Source organism: Colossoma macropomum, unplaced genomic scaffold, assembly GCF_904425465.1.
Source record: "Colossoma macropomum unplaced genomic scaffold, Colossoma_macropomum, whole genome shotgun sequence".
Taxonomy (NCBI): domain Eukaryota; kingdom Metazoa; phylum Chordata; class Actinopteri; order Characiformes; family Serrasalmidae; genus Colossoma; species Colossoma macropomum.
In genome coordinates, this window is record NW_023494805.1 from 13953657 (window position 1) to 13974414 (window position 20758).

Below are 20758 nucleotides of genomic sequence, written 5' to 3' on the forward strand. Positions count from 1 at the left end.
CATGAAATATCTTCACATTGACATCAAACCTTTTGAGGAGTACAAAGTGTACCTTAATGTTTGTATCATGCATTTCATTCTTCTGACCGTTGTGTGCTTATGATCAGATTGCAGCCTAAAGGTCACTTTCATTCTCTTTCTTCTAGTGCCAATGGACATCACCAATGTGAGCATAGTGAGTGTGGACAGTAATACAGTTCTCCTCAACTGGAGTGCTCCAATTGGAGGACGTGACAGTTATTCAGTAAATTGGCTGAAAGGAGACAACAAAACACTCTGTACTGAAAAAGGCAGTTTAAGTACAACTGAGCAATACAACATTACTGGTCTAATTCCAGGACAATTATACAGTTTTGCAGTTTGTGCTGTGGTCAACAAAACCATTTTTGGAGAACCAGGCAGGATTAGTGTCTACACCAGTGAGTAAAGTCTTCAAACTCAAAGTAGCATTCTGCACTTATCCTGAAAAAGAAAACTTGCCTATCCATGGTGATTTTATTAGCACAGGGAACATTTTCTTTGGCTCAAACTTGAGATTCCCTGAGAATGCATTAAGAATGACAGTGTTGGTAATATTGTTATGTCAGTCTTGGTTCAGGATATGATGATGCATTATTTAGCTAACGTTCTGTTTCTACAGAGTAAGAATGTCTTAAAAAAGCACTGAAGGTGAGGTCGTCAGAGATGGAGTTGTTTTAATATTATTTAGGATCATCCATGTTTGAAAATCTCAGCATCATAATAATATATAATATTTTATATTATATAATAAATATCAGCATCAGTTATCAGTTATAGAAACATCATAAATATTTTTGTCAGTATTAAAGCATGATGGCATTTAACCATGTCACTGACCTGTCCATTGTTGTTTTTCCAGAGCCTTCTCGGGTAGAGAATCTTCGTTCTGAAAATAATGAGAGTACCTGGATATTTGCCTCATGGAATTCCTCTGATCCCACGGCATCAGATTATCGCTATTATGTTGTTTTAAAAGAGAGCAACATAACAGTATATAATGGCTGCTCAGTTTCCTCAAAAATGAAAATACCACAGCTCCTCATGGCAGGTACTAAATACAGCCTGACAGTGTTAGCCCAAGTGAATGGCACAGTTAATGGAGAAGCACGTACCATCGATGCCTACACCAGTGAGTCACAGTCTTCCCCCTTTCTTTTTCTTTTTACTATATCATTCTCTCAGGCCTTCTCTTACAAATCACATTTTCAATACAACCTTTGTATCAAATGTTATAGGCTTTCACTACAGGTCCTTCTGTCAGACACCACATGCACTAATGAATTACTCAAATCTAAAAACTGTTATTGACTGTAGGACTATGTTCACATTGCAAACCGTAAAGGGGAATTCCACTGGGTTTTTGTTTGTTTGTTTGTTTTTAATTTCTGCACAATTCAATCTTTGAGATGTAAACAAAGTCATTTAGAGTGGTGAAATGCTGTGAAATGCTTCATTCTAGAGAAACTTTACCAACTCAGACTTCTTTATAGTGGTGGTGATAGGAACCAGGGGTCACAATGTCAACAACACAAATACAGCCATTTTATTTATTATTCAGTGGGTAGCGCTGTCGCCTCACAGCAAGAATGGCCTGGGTTCGATTCCTGGCCGGGTGACCAGGGTCATTTGTGTGTGGAGTTTGCATGTTCTCCCCATGTCTGCGTGGGTTTCCTCCGGGTACTTCGGTTTCCTCCCACAGTCCAAAAAAACAGGGAGTCAGGCCAATTGGACTTGCTAAATTGCCCCTAGGTGCCTGCCCTGCGATGGACTGGCGACCTGTCCAGGGTGTATCCTGCCTTCCGCCCAGTGACAGCTGGGATAGGCTCCAGCACCCCACCGTGACCCAGAAGGATAAGCGGTTTAGATGATGTGTGTGTGTGTGTGTGTGTGATATATCTGAAAGATAAGATTTCTTAAGGTACTGTTTTGCCTCACAACACCTTACACTTTGTTGTAATTTCTCAATATAACTTGTATACATTGGAATGAAATGCTGTTCTTCAGGCCCATAGTGCAACACACAGCAGTAGCACATTACACAGGGCTACATAGGGTACAGATAAACAAAAGTGTGAAATTGTGCAAAATATACAGTACATTCAAAAAGGCTCAACCACAGCAAAACCCAGAACTCCTGCCCAAATTTTTCAGAGTTTCTCTCTTCTGTCTCAAGTTTAGTTTGGATTTGTGGTCCAAATTCACAAAGGTTTATTAGCTTAGCTAGCAGGCTAACAGCTGTACGGTAAAAATGTTGTGTGTCCTGTAATGTTTTCATGCTCTGCCTGCGTTCTCCCTTAATGTTTTTGTGTTCTCATCTTTTCTTCGCTTGCTAAATGCTGTTGAGTTTTGACTCTCCGGGCCATCATACAATTAGGTCCTACAGGAAACTTTCACAGAATTGATTTTTTCACATCCTTCTTTATTTTGTTCACTGTATGCTTAAATTGATCAAAATTCACCGCTAACCTTTCTCATCAAGGTCACATGGGCACATGGGCACATGTGAGATGTGCCTGATCAGTTTTTACAGATATCTCTGTACTTCAACTTGGTAATGTGAATGTAGCCAAGAGCTGGTCGTCATGCCAGGATTTGTCCGCACATATTTTAATGCATCATCCCTTTTCTTTGTCTCCACATGTAGCACCACAGACTGTGGATGGTCTTACTCTAACCAGCACAGAACAAAGCATTTATGCTACTTGGAACCATCCGAATGGAAGTTTCTTCAGATTTAGTGTGACGCTCTATTTAAACTCTTTAGCCACCTCAATAAATAATGACAGTACAACTGACCTGTACTACAATTTCACTAATTTGAGATCAACAACACTGTATAAAGTTAGTGTCATCACACACGTGGAGATAGACGAGCATCCAAGCAAAGCAGCTGATGCATTCATTTATACCCGTGAGTGTTTTTCCTTCTTAAATCCGTTATGTTCACACTCCCCCTGCAAAACAAAAATGTCACTTTTCCTGAGTGACCACATGTTTCTGAAAAGCTTGTGCCAAAAATATAACTATACAACATTTATAGCCACAGCTCAGTATGTTACTCATTGCTAGCTAATGTTGAATAAGGTACATGCTATATGTGAATTCCCCTTCAAAGAGTGTCTTCTGACACAGAATATACATATGTGTGTGTGTTAATCATTTTACATTATTTTTACAGCAGCCAGTCCTGGAGGGCCTGAGTCACAGTTTAGTGATTTTTCTACTTAAACATACGTGATTCAGCAGTTCATCACCAGGTTTAGTTGATGTGTTAAGAGCCAGAATATCATCAAACCGTATGGTACAATTTAACGTTTTTCCTGCTCACACACTTCAGCTCTTCTAGAAATTGGGGCAGTATGTGAAAGACCAATGAAAACAGAAAGCAATGGTTACTGTTATTCACCTGTATAAAATTGAAAACATTATAAAAACATGATATTTGATATTTTATCTTATGATCTGTATAGTTTCTGTAAATATGTGCTCATTCCAAATGAGATACATTCCAAAAACGTTAATAATCCAGGGACTGAAGACCCAAACTGATTCAGTTTTGAAAGCAGAAATTTTGCCTTTCTTTAGTTATACAAGTCTTCGGGTGCGCACCCATATGGGGCCTTTGTTGTGGTATTTTGCATTTCATAATGTGCCACATATTTTCACTAGGAGACAGACAGGACAGTCTAGCACCCGTACTCTCTGATTACACCAACATGCTGTTGTGACACGTGCAGAATGTTACTTGGTGTTGTCATGTTGAAACAAGCATGGATGCCCTGAAAAAAGACAATGGCCCTTATTTATCAAAGTTGTGTACAGTCAAATCTGATCATAAAATGAGTGCATGCAAAACTTCACAATTTGGCGCATTTGTATGGTCAAACTCCTGCTTGGTAGAAGAGTGAGTAAAATTAAGCACAAACTTTTAACAAACTGAAAAATATGGTTGATAGTAGGTGACTAACCAAAACTATTATTACTATCATTTGTAATAGCAATAACAAGAATAAAAGCAGAAAATAACAATAATGCTAATAATTTGTCCACATGGTTTGTCAAAGTATTTCAGAGCCCATGTAGTTACATCCATCACAGAAACATTAGTTTTTAATGCGGTGTCTTGCAGTTTTTGGCATCGCAGAGATTTTTCTAGATTTTTCTGGATTCCAGGATTGCATATTTCAATAATATTATGCACTGTGAAGGGTGAAAAACATCAAATACTTGCAAATGTTCAGTTAAAAAAGGTTTTTAAACTCTTGGATTTTTTGCTGATGCAATTTCTGCAAAGTAGCAAGCCTTGACCCATCTTTGCTCATAATGGACTAGACCTTTCCTGGATTCCCCTTTAATACCCAAACATCAGCTCTTTTACAATCTTTTTAAACATTAAATAATGTTCCCAGTCTTAAATTGCCCCAGCCCCAGCTTTTTTGGAATGTGTCCCAGGCATCAATTTTGCTTAGCGCAAATACACTTAGATTTACAGAAAACAATGAAGTTGATAAGATAAAACATTAAATATCTTGTCTTTGTGCTGCTTTTGTTTAAATACAGGTCAAAGTGGATTTACAAATCACTATGTCTGTTTTTATTTGGATTTTAATGTTAACTGTTTGATTTCACACACTGTCCCACCTTTTTTGGAATTAGGTTTGTAATTAACAAGCCCTCTGTGTGTCAGAGCAGGGAAAATACTCAATTCTGCAGTGTAGCGCCAGCATTCCGGGACCAGGACTGAGAATCACTGTTGCAGATAATTTAAAATTTGACTCATCTGTTATTTTCTTTTTTATGTTCCTAGGACCTGAGCGCCCTGCTATTATAAGCGCTGTGGCCCTGAGCGATAGTACTATACAGCTGAAGTGGAAGGCCCCGAAAGATGCTGATGTGGCCCAGAGCATGGTATACAATGTGACGTACATATCCTATTTTTGGGGCGACTCTAAAATATGGAATGAAACTGTAACTAACCAATCAGTTAACACTAAAAACATTTCAGGGTTAAACTCTGGGACAAAGTACAACTTTAGGGTCAGTGTCTATGCTGGCGATTTGACGAGTCTTCCGGACTCTACAGACTGTAAAACAGGTAAGGAAATTATACTTAGGAAAGCATTTTTACTTCTGAAGTACATCTAAAGTTTACATTTTAATGTCTGTTGTTGTAGTTTAGCTTTTCTCTCTATGCACTTAATAATTATGACAAATGAGAATTTATCCCATTGAGTCCACTATTGAGTCCTGCTCTCCTTAATTGTTGCTAACCTAGATGAACGGTGCTCATCACCATGATTTCAGTGGGTCTTGACTTTCAACACTGAACTATTTGTAAAAATATTCTTACAACTGTACAAAGTGGAACAGGACAGTATTTTTGAGAATTAAATTCCTGTAAAACATTGCTTTTCTTCATCAAAGTATAAACCCAGTTATATTGCTTCTTACCACATGAAGTATTTTTGGGTTCGGTTGAATTTTTGTACACAAACCCACTTACTAATCATAACCCCTTTTGAAACCATCAAATCCAAAATGGGTCACACCTGAAGTCTAAAGCTTACAAATACAGTTTCTTTTCTGTGTTAGACCTTTTTATGTTATTTGTATTTTTCCTCATTCAACAATATTTCAATATTCACTACAATATAAACATTCATTTAACATACAGTTGTTGCTTAACCCATACCTGGTCTGAACTTATGTATGGAACACAGGTGTTGAACTTTATTTTACAGTCCAGTTATCGCAGTGTTACAGAGACCTTACCAGTAATCACACAAGTTAATATGGTATTAATTACTGCAGGTACTCTATGGTTTTTGCATGTTGCATTGTTTGCATGTAGACTTACACCTATTTTTGTATCTACTCTGTTAATACCATATTACTGTTATTACCATTATTCATCATTAAGTGCTAAGGTACACCTGATATCCTGATATTTTTCTTAGTAGTAATTCTATACTTACATCTTCAACTTGCAAAATATGCACCAAATATTAGTTAGAATTGCCTTTGTAATTATGACTTGTAGCACTAAGTACTGCTGAACATACTTGGTAGTTTTCATTTAAGTACGTGAAGGCCCCACATTTTTCTTCTACTTCATTTTTTCCCCATGATGTTTGATGATGATGACTTATGATGTATGTATCATCAAACAGACCGTCAAATAGGTGGATCTGTGTTGGTTTGCCTGACATGACAGAGACCATGAATTCAAAACAGTTTTTAACAGCTTAGTTTCCATATTTGGACTGTATGGACTGGGGAATGAACAGTATGCTTTGAAACTACAGCAATGTTTATATACTACATCAAAGTCTTCTTCATCAAAAAAGTGAGGGAAATTCAGTTTTCCATGACGTGGTCCCTTTAAAAGAACTTACCTGTAATTACTACATATTTACATACTAATTAGTAGGTATTTACCCACAGTTGTTAAAACATGAGGTGTGAAAAGTCGTATCCAATTTATATCTTTTTTATACCCATACAAGTCCGATATTTCAGAACAGTCACTCTTTGACACCGTGCAAGTTGCTGAATTCAGGAACCTCATTAGCGGTCTGGATTCAGAAATAAACCAATTTCTGTTGCACACATTTAACTACTGCCCTTCTCTTTCTTCTGTCCAGACCCCATTTATAAAAATTTAACCCTCATGATGCAGTGCTCTTCTGCTACCAGCCTTTACTGCAAGCAAAGTAGTACTAAGACTCTGTTCCACAAAGAGGTAAGTAGCTTGAAAAAAGCAGGAGTTCAGCAGAAAGCTCAACATTACATTTTAGCTTCTTTGATTACTCTGCTTATTCATGTTGTATGTGTTTACAGCTCCGATAATGACATTATGATATTTTATAAATTTTGTCCACAATTTGAATTGTGTTTGAGTTGTGCTTTGTTTACAATATGTTGTTGCTGTTGGAACAAAACCTTTTATCTTTAAAATTGAAACTTTATAGGAGAAGGACAAGCATTCTTAACAAAGTGAATCTAACAAGATTATTTCTAAGTCGTTTTGATCCATTTCCTTTCGTTATGAACCTTTAACATGTCAAAAGGTAACTGCAGTTTTTAAGTCATGCAAAAAATAGAAAAGAAAAATTGAGATGCAAGGGTTTTACTTGACAGTAACAACAGGCAATATAATAAATGTTGAATATAGAACAGTAGAGCACTCTTATAAAAGATTGTTCTTCATGAGTTCTTTATGATGAAATCGTTCTTCAGATTGATGAAGAATGTGTAGATGTATATAATTCTATATAGAACCTTTTAAAATGCCCCAAAAAATTGTTATTCTATTGTTACAGCTTGACATTCTAACAACAGAAAACCCCTTTTGGTGCTACATAGAGCCATTTAGTGATTTTAGTATTATTGCTTATTTTTATTTATTTAAATTTCCTTTATTCTGTTCATTTTCTTGTGTTGCAGCTGGAGAAAAAAATGAAAAGCAAATTTGGTGATCAAGATATTGTTTGGAGTGTTCACATGAAGGAAGGAAAATGATTTCAAAACAGCAAAACTGAGCTCTCAACGTTTATTTGAGCATGTCTGGACATTTTATCTTGACATGTGAAATGTGATAATTTGAGATTTTTGTCTGTAGATATGTGTTTGATCAGCCCTGTATAGCTCTCAGTAACAGAAAATTTACATCAAATGGAATTTAGCTAAATGCAAAACTGACGGGATTCCAAAGGTTTAGTTTGAGGTTTTTGGTCATTCTTTAAACACTTTAAACACAGAGCAAAGTACTTCATAGTATACACTTTTGCACTTCATAACAGCTTGAATACGTTAGGCCTCTTATAGCTAGTGTAGTAAGCATTATTCCTTTTAGAAATAAGTAAGATTTAGTTGTTTCATTTCCTTTCTGTAGTTTTAGGTATGCAGCTTGTAAATCAGCAGCTGAGAGTGTGTTATGATCCAATCTTTGTTTAACCACTTGAAGCCCTTGTTATTCAAGCTGAAAAAGAATAACTGATTTCTTACAATAAATCATGTACATTTATTCACGTTGTTGTTTAGTGTATTTTTGGGGTGTAAAGTCTAATGTTAGATATTAGTGTTAAATAATTCTTACATTCAGAGCTATCATAGCTATTATTATTCTATACAGTGGTGGACAGTAACAAAGTAAATGTAATTCGTTACTGTACTTAAGTAGTTTTTTTGTGTATCTGTACTTTACTGAAGTATTTTCTTGATGACTTTTCACTTTCACTCCACTCCATTTCAAAGTCAAATATCTTACTTTTTATACCACTACATTACACAAAATCTGTTGTTCCTTTTGGCTTATGTGTGTATAAAAACAGAACATGTCAAAATGAAAGAAGTGCAAAGCAAGAACACCAATCAGGGCGCAGCGCACACTTAGTTTTGAGCTTGTTTTGACCTGTTGGACATACCAACCCAGTGCCAGCATACGGTTGTGCAGCAGCGTAAAATTTTGGGAGTGTCTGTTCCAACATAAACGATGGAACTAACCTAACTTTGTGTAAATAGACCACAATATAGAAATGTGTACACATATGCCGTTGAGACTGGCATGTGTCTTTTTTCTGAATTTATACAAACATTATTTCATTTTATAGTAAATTTGTTTTGGCTAGTTTACATTTATGAACAGAGACCTACTGATGCAATATAGTAAAGGAAAACTCATTTGTGAACCTGTGTTTAAAGCAAGTTTTTATTAAACTTAAACTTGTAACTAAGTTGCAAATAAATCTTAAACTGAAACTTTTGCTTGTTTTCAAAAAGTTATTTCATGGCCACTTGGTTCTACCTGATGGAATCTGTTTGCCTTCAGTGTTTTGTACTTTTGATAATTTTAATAGACATCAGTGTCAGACTAATTAATGACATTCTATTAAAAGATTGGTTTACCAAGACACTAGAGTATTTTCACCTAAAATGAGTTGATAAAGCAAGAGTTTTGTTACAAAAATTAGACATTAGAGCCATAATTAATCTTTTAGTACTTTTACTCTTGATACTTAAGTACATTTGAAGGCAAATACTTTTGTACTTTTGCTCAGGTGGAAGTCTAAAGGGAGAACTTCTACTTTTACTGGAGTAATATTTTACCTTGGGTATCTCTACTTTAACTCAAGTACATGGTTTGTGTACTTCGTCCACCACTGATTCTATACTTACAGAAAAGGATCTATTTCGTTCCTGCTGAGCACCAGAGGCAGCATGAAGCACATTGTGCAAGGAGCAGGACACAACCTGACACAGTTTAGTTTGTGGTAGTGTTGTAGTATTTGAGTCCAGTATCCAGACCATGCATTAACAGTCATGTTCTTATCTCGGTCTCGGGGTAAGGTGGGCTAGGACAACGTTCTAGAGACCAGCCGAGTGCGATGCCTCCATCTGAAGTAAACTGAACTTTTTTCTTTCATTGTTGAACATCAAAACCATCAAACAGAAGAAAACTCTCCTTTCTCTATGTTTTAATAACGTCTGCTCACTGCTGTGTGAGGATCTAATTGATCTTCCCATGATGTACGTTGTTTGGTTCATATTCAGCTGACTTTAGGTGGTGATTCAGAACGCTTTAGAGAACAGAGAATAAACCTCACCATCATCTGCTTCCAAACAATGTAATGCAAAGTTGGCCCATAAAATAATAATAATTAACAATATTTTTTAAGCTAAAAATATTTGTATTAAATATAAAATTATGTATTTATACATATCATGTTTAAAGAATGACAATGAATTTACAATGAGCTAAAAACAAAAACAAAAGTTTTATTACCCTTTCTTAATCTGATAAAATCTTAATCTGGTTATGATCTTGACTCTGACTTGCCTCTAGTGGTCTTGACTACAACAGTAGTTTTTCCATAACAAGTATTTAAGCAAGATTATTCATTTACACTGGGGTTAACTGTAACTGCTCGAGGAACCAGTTGTAACATTCACTGAGAAAGTTTGAACAATCAATGCATAATACAATTCATTCAGTACAACTTTTGTTGTTTGAACAAGATGAGCTAGGTGAGGTCAATATACAAGGGAAATGATCCGGCACTGAGACTGTCTGGGAGCAGGTTACGCAAGCAGGTGTAACAGGTAGGCAGGGATACAGCAGATGTCAGGAACAGTCAGGGAGAAGGCACCAGCGCAGGCAAAAAGAGTGGTGATGTGAATTTCAAAGCACAATATGTGTTCATTCTGCACAGGTCGATGGAAGGAAGGCATGATTGGCATAACCATGCTTTTGCTAAAGCTTTCATTTACATCAACATGGCTATAATCTGATATTGTGCAAACAGTAATCACGCCTGCTCTAAACTGTGTATTCAGATGCTCACTGGCTTTCTTAAGCAAAATGAACAGTTCATTCTGCTCACTTTCAAGCACCAGCCCAGGAGGCCTCAGTGGGTTCACACCGACCCACTGATGCTTCTCTACAATCAGGTCTGTGATTTACACTGGCTGTTCTTTTGTCTTCCTTTTGAACCAAGAGAAGTGTCTTACTCTGGGACCTTGCAGGGACAGCAGTGTGCTTATCCTCATTATTCTGAAGCGTGAAGTCCATCAATAAATTTTATGTCCTGCTGGAAAGATACTGTATGGCCAAAAGCATGACCAGATCTGCCATATGGGCAAAGTGGGCAGCTGATTTGTTGAGTGCACCAAAAGTTTTCTTCTAAATTAATAAATAAAAAAATAAAAAATAAACAAATCTAACTGTAGTTCAGTAAACCTATTTGTAGAAGAATGAACAGGCCTGCAGCAGACTTGAGGAAGCATTCTGAAATGGATTTGAGTCCCTGCAATATCACAGAGCACGACGAAAAAACAAAAAAGGCTGTGCATTGGCTGAGACCCTTATCCTGTTTATGCTGGACAGTTTTTTAATTTACTATCACAGTTATCTTGTTTTGTTGGGTTAAACTGAGTAAAGACCTCCGTCTTCCAGGAGGATTAAAAATGTGGACTGGGCTACTTATTATAAATTGAATATTTTTCAAACACTCAAGTTGTTTCTTTGTGTTTTAAGTTCTTGGCTCAATATTTTAGGGATGTGTTTGGTCTCATGCCTCAATGAGTTTGTGGGGTCAGTTCACTGCAACTGCACTGCCCAGGGGCTCCAAATGATCTTAACCTGGCCCTGGTGAAAAGTAACTATTTGCATGCACCTGTAATGATTCACATTGAGGTACACTTCTTTTAGGCTTTAGAGGTTCAGTTACAGCTGCATTTAGTTGAGCTCACATCTGTCCTTCTCCCCACTCTACTGACTCTTAGCCTCTGTGGCCTCGGTCACTACACACCAAGCTTCTTTATCTGAGTTTATGTCTGGCAGGTTGAGCTGAGACTGCTTCTCATTTTGTGTCTGGTCTTTTTGGATGGCTGGATGTTTTACTGGCTGCGGTGTTCGGATGCCCAGTGGAGGTCGATGCTTCCATGTAGTGGCGTTTAACCCCCTTTAGTCACATCAAGTTGTAAAAATAGAAAGTGCCAGTAGGGGTCGCTGTCTGGCAGGCTAAAAAACACCTTTCAGTTCAGTATCTGAGCATCTGTGCTCATGGTCGACATAACGAAGGGAGCTTTTGGAGAGGTGAATGGGTTCGCACAGCAGTTTTTGTAGGATTTTGCTTTGTTATCGCTTATTTTATTTATTTGTATATTTATTTTGTAATGTTTAAAATCGGTGGAAACTGGAAATGAAGGAGGTTACACAAGCGACGGTCTGACAATGAGGTCAACGCGTGACATGAAGGTTCTCTTCGTCTATAACACTTCACTGTACGGACTGAGGACAGTAAACCTGGAAGAACAAAATGAGAGACTTTTCTGAGTTTATGACACGCATGACCAGCTGTGTATTGTGTATCTGAAGTGCAGTTGGTAAGTGTCGGCGTTGATGGTGAAATCTGATTTTTAAAAAGCCTTAAACGTTTATTTGCACAACTGTACAAACTGTTATTATTATTATTGTTATTTTTTATTATTATTATTTTTTTAACAGTAGTAGTAGTAGTAGTAGTATTTATTTATTTATTTATTTCACAAACATTCATATAATACTGTAACTATCTGTATATTGTGCAGTAGATCGCATTAGTTTCGCTGGACCTCTTACAGCAGGACCACCTTTCACTCCACTACTCCTGAAACCTTCAGAACACTGGCCTTTACCGCAGCGCTAGTTTTAAGAAAGAACCCCGCCAGTTTTTCCTCTCCTGACCAAAATAGCTCACACTCTGATAGTTCTTTAAGGGTTCTTTAGTAAAGGCATTTGTTTTATTTAGGACCGTGAGTTCTGTATAGAACTATGCTTAAATGGTGCTTTGCTTGGTGAGGTGGTTCTTCAGCATGATGGAGAATGTGTTGTATATGTGTTGTTACCTTTTTTGAAAATGGTTCTGTGTAGCACAAAAAGGGTTCTTTTATTAAACATGCTTGACATCGTAACAGTATAACCCTTCGAGGTGTTGTAAAGAACCATATACAACATATTCTCCATCAATTTGAAGAATTATTTCACCATGCAAAGAACCATTTAATCATGAAAATGGTTCTATGGTTCTCAATAGAACCATTTCTTTACTAAAGAACCCTTGAAGAACCATCTTTTTAAGAATGTAGCAGAATATTCTGTGTCTCTGCGCGCGCTCAAACTCACCTCTAACGTCCTGAGTGCCTACAAGACCCAGAGGAGCTGCAGAGTGAGGGATCTGGTTAGGTTCAGGCTTGTATGGAGAAATTCTGCGCACAATAAAATAAAACTGATTGATTAATCAATTAATTATATCAATAAAAAAGAAAATAAGAATGCATTTTACTACCTCAAATACATTTGATAGTGTGAGACAGTAATAGGCTGGTTAAGGGTTTAAATCCTACCTATTTTGTGCTCCTTAAGAACACTGTCAGAGAAAAAGGTGCTGCGCAGGTAAATTGTTTTATTCGTCAAGGTGCAAACAATGTAAACGTACCCTCAAAGGTACAACAGTGGTTTTAAGATCCAATTGTGAACCTTAAATTTGCTTTTCCTAGTGGAAAAGTATGTATTTGTACCTTTTCATAACCTAATATTTCAAACAGAATCAAGTAAAAAGGCTGAAGTCAAGGGTCAGTCAGTACAACTTTAAAAATATATTATTTCAATGGATTATGGTACAATTACGTTCCCTGACTAAAGGCACTAAAGACGTAGCCTTGAAGGTCCCACCCCAGTGTTTAGAGGGGCCTTGCAGTGACCGTTTAAATTGCTTGAGCGACATTTCGCAGTAATGGCCTGTGGTTTGTTTACAGTTCTATTACACAACCAACCTTTTTAATAATAATAATTGGAAAAAAAACCCTTTAGATACGCAAATATCATCAGTAACTTCAGTATGTTGTTTATACGGTGTTTCTGGTATCTATCTCTTGGTTAGTGCAGTAGCTTTCCAGCAAGTGCTAATATCGCACCCATGCTGCAGTTTCTCATTAGAAAGATTCCAAACAGGTAAACAGCTCAACGCGCCACGTTAAAACTCCTTTAATTAATAGTACTGGCCGATAACTGCGCAAAAGGAGGCCCGATGTTATCTTTAGTTTTTTCTTCTCGAGAGAAATAGTGATTTATTGTTAGTTATTATTATTAAACCGTTATTACTGTCTTAGTATTACTACATCGCATCATCACTGGGGACTCAGTAGAGTTTATGGCCTAAAGACGCTCAATCTTTCTTTTAAACGAAGAGACGAAGAAAAAATAGAACGAATAAATTAATTACTTGCAAAAAAATAAAGTACTCGCATAATTATTCATATTTAATATTATAATAACAGATAGGAAATATTAATCCGCTGTTCAACAATCTACGAACATCTTATCATCTTATCTCACTCTCACCCAACCTTCGAATATCGCAACGATAAATTGACAATAAATATTGTGTCGCTTGTTGCTCACAGATACAGCCGTTTAAATAGTCTTTTACCTTCTTGAAGATGGAAATAGTTGTGTGCACATACAGTAGTGCAGTAGTGTTTGACTACCAGCAGGCCTTCACTGTGTTCACTTCTGATTATACTGCTTTGCTAGTTCTTATGTTTTTCAATTTGTTGTTCTTCTGTGCTGTGAAATTTTTGTATGCAATGAAAGCTTTTAAACTTATGTCCAAAGAGTGGCACAATATCAAATGTGTCAATAAATTAAGCAGAAAAAACTACTTGTTAAATTTAAGCTTTAATTTTTAAAGAAGCATTAAAGAATTTAATGCTTCTTTAAAAATAGAAATATTGAAATAATTTTATGTCTTTTAGACTAAGTGATCAGCTCTGATCTGTCCCATATGGCTTGTTTCTTTTTCATTATTAAAAAAATTAAATCACTTGGTGTGTAAATGTATTATTTTCAACACAGCCTGGAACCAAACTGCAGCTATTACACTTTACAGTAAGGATTATGATTTTACAGCTATACAAGGCCCAATTAAAGGCATTTCAAGGGAAACTAACAAACTAAAGATGGCTTAGTTCATGTTAACTTGTGAAATTGAATATGAAACTTTCATTATATTTTACATACAACTGTGATGTTGAGGTGTTATTGCTTAATATGTGTGGTTCATAACACACAGGACAAATGAGGATTGATGTGCCTACTACAAAATGTGCGATACAAATGAACAACATAAATAATTTAACAGGCTCATTGACTGTTCAGTGAGAGTTGTTTCCAGTGTCTTGCTGATCTTGCTTATAAGAGTCCACAGAATGGAATTTCTTAAGCTTTTGAAGGTTTAAAATCATCTGCATCCGCATAGGATGGACTGCTGTAAGAAATGACTGATTTAACCAGAATATAGCTCATCTTGTAATAGCTGTAAAGCATTTATAACTAGATCAAAGTGACAAAAAGCAACTGTCATTGCTCACCACTGTTCAGAGAGAAATTTCTAACATTTTCTAAACATTAAAACATAAAAGGATATTATTTAAAAACATCGAGCGTTCCCCCTTTGGACTGTGTTGTTAAAATGGTATAGTGCTGAATGAATGGGCCTCATTCACCAAGCATGCATAAGAAGAAAGTTCTTCTTAAAACCCACTTGTGCAGTTTTCAATGAGATTCTGACATTCACCAATGTTTGCTTATTTGGTAAATATTGGTGAATGAGGTCCATTGCCATTTCATGTTAGTGGTTGTGGTCCCTGATGTGATGGGGTTTTGTAGAAATAAAAAAGTTAGCCTGATCTGTTTGCTGTGCACAACTGCACTGCTAAAGAACTAAACCAGTGGGAGAATTTGCAGAAACAGTGGTCCACAACTATCTTAAGTTGTAAGTGCCCATTTCCAGAGTCTGTCCTATGAAGATGATAACAATCCACATGCAACTGAGCATTTTAACACCAGTTCAACCAAAAGGATTCTGCAAAGAGAGAGAAAGAGCTTCTATATCTGATACACTGACAAACCTATTAATTCTTGTTATTGTGGCCTCTAATGGCTATCTGCACTGGAAAAAATAACAGTTGTTTGACAATCAGCTATAACAAAATAACTGGAAAACCATAAAGTTATCAATTGGTGACCCCCACCCCCCCCCCACCCCCCAAGCTAGTAGAGACTTCTTATGTAATTTCCAGCAACTAGTCTCAAACTAAAGTATCCCCAACAACTAAAAGGTGTATCACCACTCTGAGACACATTTACACTTCATTTTGGTTGGCCTATAATCTTTAGACACTCATATTGTTTTTATGCAGCTAGTCTATTTTCTGCTCTCCCACAAGCAGCGTTAATATTTGAAGTGTTTTGAAAGCCACTTTGCATTATGGCTGCAAATAACCACACACCATATTTCCTCCACAACTGTATTTCCAGCTGACATTAGGTGAGCTTAGTTAGAGGAGTATCTAGTGGATGGATGTGCATGCAGACACAGTGGTCTCTGTACATTGTGACAGGTTTTATGAAATACTTTTTGGAATATTTCACATATTTGATTTCCACACAGAGCATGTAGTGCGTTTCTCTGTCAGCAGTAGCATCACTCAGTGTTCATATGTTCCTTGACATTTGTCCAAATACATTGTTTTATTTTCAAAAAACCTTACCTGAATATTATTATATGTTTGTTTCCTTCCCACCCTGTGGTTGCTTATTGTGATTATTTTCATGCCTGGGTAAAAGTGAAATAAAAAACAATCAGAAAATAAAATAAGTTCAACATCATGCTTTCTTTCTTCATAAGTCTTTTTCACACTCAAAGATCAGAACATTAAAGGAACACTTTCATTAGTAGTGTTGGGTCTTTGCATCATTGACACTCGCAGCCTTCTAGCAGTATCTTACAGGGATGCATTCATATTTGCCATGAAATAGCATATGACGTCCTCAGCATGAATGCAGCTCCTTCATTTCTCAAACATGTACAAAATACACTGCCGCCACTGTACCTCTCACAAAAACTGACAACTTGACTGTGAAATCAGAAGTCAGTGTTTTGCCTTGCTGGCCATGCCGCATCACCTTTGTGCAACAGCGGTCATGCACACAAGCAGGGCGGATTTTTGCTGCTTCTCTCCAGAATCATGTACAAAATACATCCGATGGCGTTTTACACTCTTAACTAAAAAACTCAACTGTACAAACAAAAGTGTCACAGAACTCCAACTCCAACTCCAACTGAAATCATGTATTTTGTGTTAGCGTATCGGCTTCTGTTCACACTTGAGCTGGTGAATGGTACGAGGTCTCATTGTCATGTTAAATCAGAATTTCCACTCCAACTTGTATTCACATTTAACCCCTTCCTGTTTAATTATGTTAAATTCCTGGGTAAAAGTGTATATTGTTTCTGTCTAAAAAAACAACAGAAAAAAAAATCTCCAAAATGGTGTTTTACAGGTGAGGGCAAACGGTTCTTTACTTTTAATGTAACTGAATGTGCTGAGATTTTATTTCAAGCAATTTTAGAGCAAAACTGAAAACATGTAGATACTTTTTTGACAGCCATATGCGAGTCATAAACACAGAGAAGTTAGTTTTGTTGTAAAATGAAATTCTTAGTAATTCTTAATGATAAATAGCATAAACATTAGTCTGTATTATGAGAGTGGGGTCATTAATTCTGTGGGACTCTGTATGCACTGGGTCTCTGGCCCTTTAACACAGTGCGCATTTCCCGCCCTGCAGCCTCTTTCTCCAGCAGCGCCAATCAAAAGCTGCATAATCCTGCGCTTCCGGTCGGCGGCGCGAGTCTGCGAGCTCGAGCTTCGCTAACAGCTCAATTATGGTGCGCGTGCGGTCCGCGGTCTCCCGCCTTTACTCTGCGCTGCGCAGCCTGTGAGGAAAATTCAGCCGAGAGCTGCAGAGCTGTGAAGTATGAGCACAGAAGACATGGTCTACCGGCCCGCGTCGCTGAAGTTCACCATTGATAACATCCTCAACAGGGACTTCGACGGAGTTCGCTGTAAACTGCGGCTGGACGCGGAGAGCCGCTGCTCGCCGTGTGGAGAGCGGACACGGCTGACTGCGCAGCCCGTCTCCGGACAAACAGGTAACTCAGCCACAGGAGGAGTGAGTGGTGTTACGAAGACAGGCTTAAAGTTAACTTTTCTACACGGTGGCCACAAAGCTGGGGTCCCTTCTCGAAGCTGAAGTTATTTTTATTTCAAAATTGGCCGTTCCACCTGAAATGGTGCAGCAGCTACAAGCTAAATGTGTTCGCCAGCATCTTTTTTTCCGAATTGCCCGTTCCACCTTAAATGGTGCAGCGGTGACAGGATAACTGTGTTCACCAGCTTCTTTTTTAAATTGTCCGTTCCACCTTAAATGGTGCAGCAGCTACAGGATAAGCGTGTTCACCAGCTTCTTTTTTAAATTGTCCGTTCCACCTTAAATGGTGCAGCAGCTACAGGATAAGCGTGTTCACCAGCCTATTTTTCAAATTGTCCGTTCCACCTTAAATGGTGCAGCAGTTACATTCTGGCGCCAGAATGTAACTGCTGCACCATTTAAGGTGGAGCGGGAAAATTCGAACAAGAATATAAAGGTGGTCAACATGAAGCTAAGTTCAGCGTCGCGGGTCCCTCTCAGGTGGTCCGTGCTGGTAATGATTGGAGGTTTTTTTTTGCTCGACAGCGTCCAGAGGAGCCGGAGCCGAAGCTGAAGCGGACTCTCTGAGCCTCGCTGTGGACGAAGAGGACGAGCCGAGGGAGAGCGACAAGTGTCCGAAAAGCGAGGACGACGACAGCCATGAACTTCATGTTAAAAGCAACAAGAAGAGCAGACCGCTCACCAAGAAGAAAACGCGCACTATTTTCTCCAAGAGGCAGATCTTCCAGTTGGAGTCCACCTTCGACATCAAGCGCTACCTGAGCAGCGCGGAGCGGGCGTGTCTGGCCAGCTCCCTGCAGCTCACAGAGACGCAGGTGAAGATCTGGTTTCAGAACCGCAGGAATAAACTGAAACGGCAGCTCTCCACGGACTTCGAGGGCCCGTGCTCTGCTGAACATCTCTCCGAGGTGGCGAAGGTGATGCAGCTGCAGAGTCCGTACAAAGACAGTGTCGGGGGCTCCGTGCTGGGGGGATGCTTGTTACCGATGCCTGTCCCGGTCATGTACCACGGAAGCACGACGCCTTACCTGTACTTTTCAAACGCCAGCAAGTATTTCAGCGTTTTCGATGGAGACGTGTGACTCTCTGCAGACTGTTCCGGGTCGGAGGACGATTATAAAAACATTGGGGATCACAGCTGTGGAAAGTATGTATCGCCTGAAACGACACCGTTTAGTCTGTGATAGTCTGAGTCATTTTTATAATGGCTGTTTCCTATGCAATATGTACATAAGGGATACCCCTAAAATACCCCGACGTTCTTTGTTTTTTTTCCTTTTTTCTTTTATTTTTTAAGGCTCTTCCACGCATGTGCCACTTTGTCAGCTGTAAACATGAAGCACATACTGTCATATGTAAAAGTTTGAACACCCCTGGTCAGATTAGGTGTTTTTTATTTTTCCAAGTAAAGTAAGTTGACATATCCTCCACAGGGACCACACTGAAATATGGCATTTTCTGCACATTTTAGAGCATAGTTTCTATTTATTTGCTGAGTTTGAGATATAAAAAATATCAAAAGTGAAAACAAAATTAATTTTATGTTTATTATTTTTTTCTAATATGTTAAACCCATTTAGATGATGTATGTATGTATGTATGGTAAACCCAGCAAATAAGCAGCAATTGTGTATAAAAATGTGCAGAAGTGTGTTCTCTGTAGAGGATATTTAACTTATTTTCAATTAGAAAACCAACAGAACATGGAATCTGACCAGGGGGTGTTTACTTTTGCTATGACTGTATTTTGAAACACATGAAGCTCTGTTATAATACAATAAAACCCTGTGGTGATAGCTAGCTTAGATATTGTTTTTTCTTCTTTTAAACAAGAGGTGATTGATTCTTAAACAGTTTTATCCCATTTCATTAAAACAGCAGAAAAGTAATACAGGCGTCATGCTGCTGGTTATGTACCAATGAAACAGAGACTGCTGGGCTTTGAGGAGAATGAATAAATATTTGGTTTCATATATGATTTAAGATCAGCATTATGGGCAACTCTCCAGGAAATCTGACCAAGATTTCAAGACTGTTTAGCTCGGATCAGCTCTTGTCTAAGCAATGAACCATGCACTATTAACATAAAACCAAAATCAGTAAACAAAACTAAGGTACTCTGTTCAACCCTCAGGTCTGTGTTCTATATTATAATAACAGAAAACAGCAGATGGATAAGTAGGTTAAATGGGTTATTTGTGGCTTTGTGTGTTGCAGACTCACTGACTGAGACCATTTACCTGTGTTTTTTTAAATCATACCGAGGCAAAGGAAAAGCTGCTGTTTGGAGAAACATTGCTCAAGGGCTGTACTAGACATGTTCCCTGATCTTTCCGGGTCACTTGTTCCTTTTCTAGCAGAGCTTTTCTCTGCCTCCTCCCTGTCAGAGCGGTTTAAGGGCCTGGCGCAGCTAACCTGTGCATTCAACCACTTAGTCTTTGAGGAAAGCCTTTGTTTGCGTTAGTGATGATCACATCGTTCTCATGGAGCCGATGGCTAGTCCTGCACTTCCTCTCAGTGATCAGCAGCTCAAAACTAACAAAAGAGGAGCCACTCGGTACTGCACTTTCCAGTTACTTTCACTATCCATTATTTATATATATTTTTGTGTGTATTATTATGTGTAATTAATACTACTACTACTACTAATAATAATAATAATAGTAAATGGTCATATGACAAATTAGTTTGTTTTTCTATAACGGTAGGTCATAATGTAAATGCTAATAAACATGACAGCGCTTGTTGGTCAGTTGGTTAGACTGTCCTTTAAAACCCAGTAACCCAGTCTGCCTCTGCCTCTGTTTGCATTTCTGTAACATAATCCTCTTTTTTTGAATATTCAACTAGACCAAACTGAACTTAATCGGACTCATGGCTGTTTGAGCTGCGATTGCAATTTATAGCCTGCTACATTTACTGCAGGCTTAACAAGTAAAAAAAGAATCATATGAAATATCATACGAATGTTGTGAATTATCAAGATATTGAAAAAAATTATTCTGTGTCACAGTAATGAGTCTGACAGTAATGCCAAAATGATATTTTTTTCTTTAAGAGGTTGTATTTTTTTTTATTCAACCTCTGTTGTTATGTATGCGTCTTGTATACGCTGATCTGTGTTATGTATATTATCATTAT

The 20758-nt window shown here is 37.8% G+C and overlaps 2 protein-coding genes across 2 annotated transcripts; both read left to right on the forward strand.

The window, feature by feature from the left end:
* Positions 1–1017: 1017 nt before the first annotated feature.
* Positions 1018–8233, forward strand: LOC118826494 (receptor-type tyrosine-protein phosphatase eta). Its single transcript, XM_036597479.1, has 5 exons — positions 1018–1150; positions 2666–2932; positions 4829–5116; positions 6666–6763; positions 7468–8233. The coding sequence occupies exons 1-5, from the start codon at positions 1042–1044 to the stop codon at positions 7540–7542; spliced, it is 837 nt and encodes a 278-aa protein (XP_036453372.1). The 5' UTR covers positions 1018–1041; the 3' UTR covers positions 7543–8233.
* A 9165-nt stretch (positions 8234–17398) lies between these two features.
* Positions 17399–18927, forward strand: LOC118825357 (homeobox protein HMX3-B-like). The gene is made up of 2 exons (XM_036595948.1): positions 17399–17558; positions 18143–18927. The coding sequence occupies exons 1-2, from the start codon at positions 17399–17401 to the stop codon at positions 18697–18699; spliced, it is 717 nt and encodes a 238-aa protein (XP_036451841.1). The 3' UTR covers positions 18700–18927.
* Positions 18928–20758: the final 1831 nt, after the last annotated feature.

Excerpts from the sequence above, each read along its gene's own strand:
- LOC118826494 (XM_036597479.1), top strand. The coding sequence starts at position 1,042 with ATGAAAATACCACAGCTCCTCATGGCAGGTACTAAATACAGCCTGACA. Across the intron at positions 2,933-4,828 it reads TGATGCATTCATTTATACCC|GACCTGAGCGCCCTGCTATT; the intron begins GTGAGTGTTTTT and ends TTATGTTCCTAG. Across the intron at positions 6,764-7,467 it reads AGACTCTGTTCCACAAAGAG|CTGGAGAAAAAAATGAAAAG; the intron begins GTAAGTAGCTTG and ends CTTGTGTTGCAG.
- LOC118825357 (XM_036595948.1), top strand. The coding sequence starts at position 17,399 with ATGGTCTACCGGCCCGCGTCGCTGAAGTTCACCATTGATAACATCCTC. Across the intron at positions 17,559-18,142 it reads GCCCGTCTCCGGACAAACAG|CGTCCAGAGGAGCCGGAGCC; the intron begins GTAACTCAGCCA and ends TTTGCTCGACAG.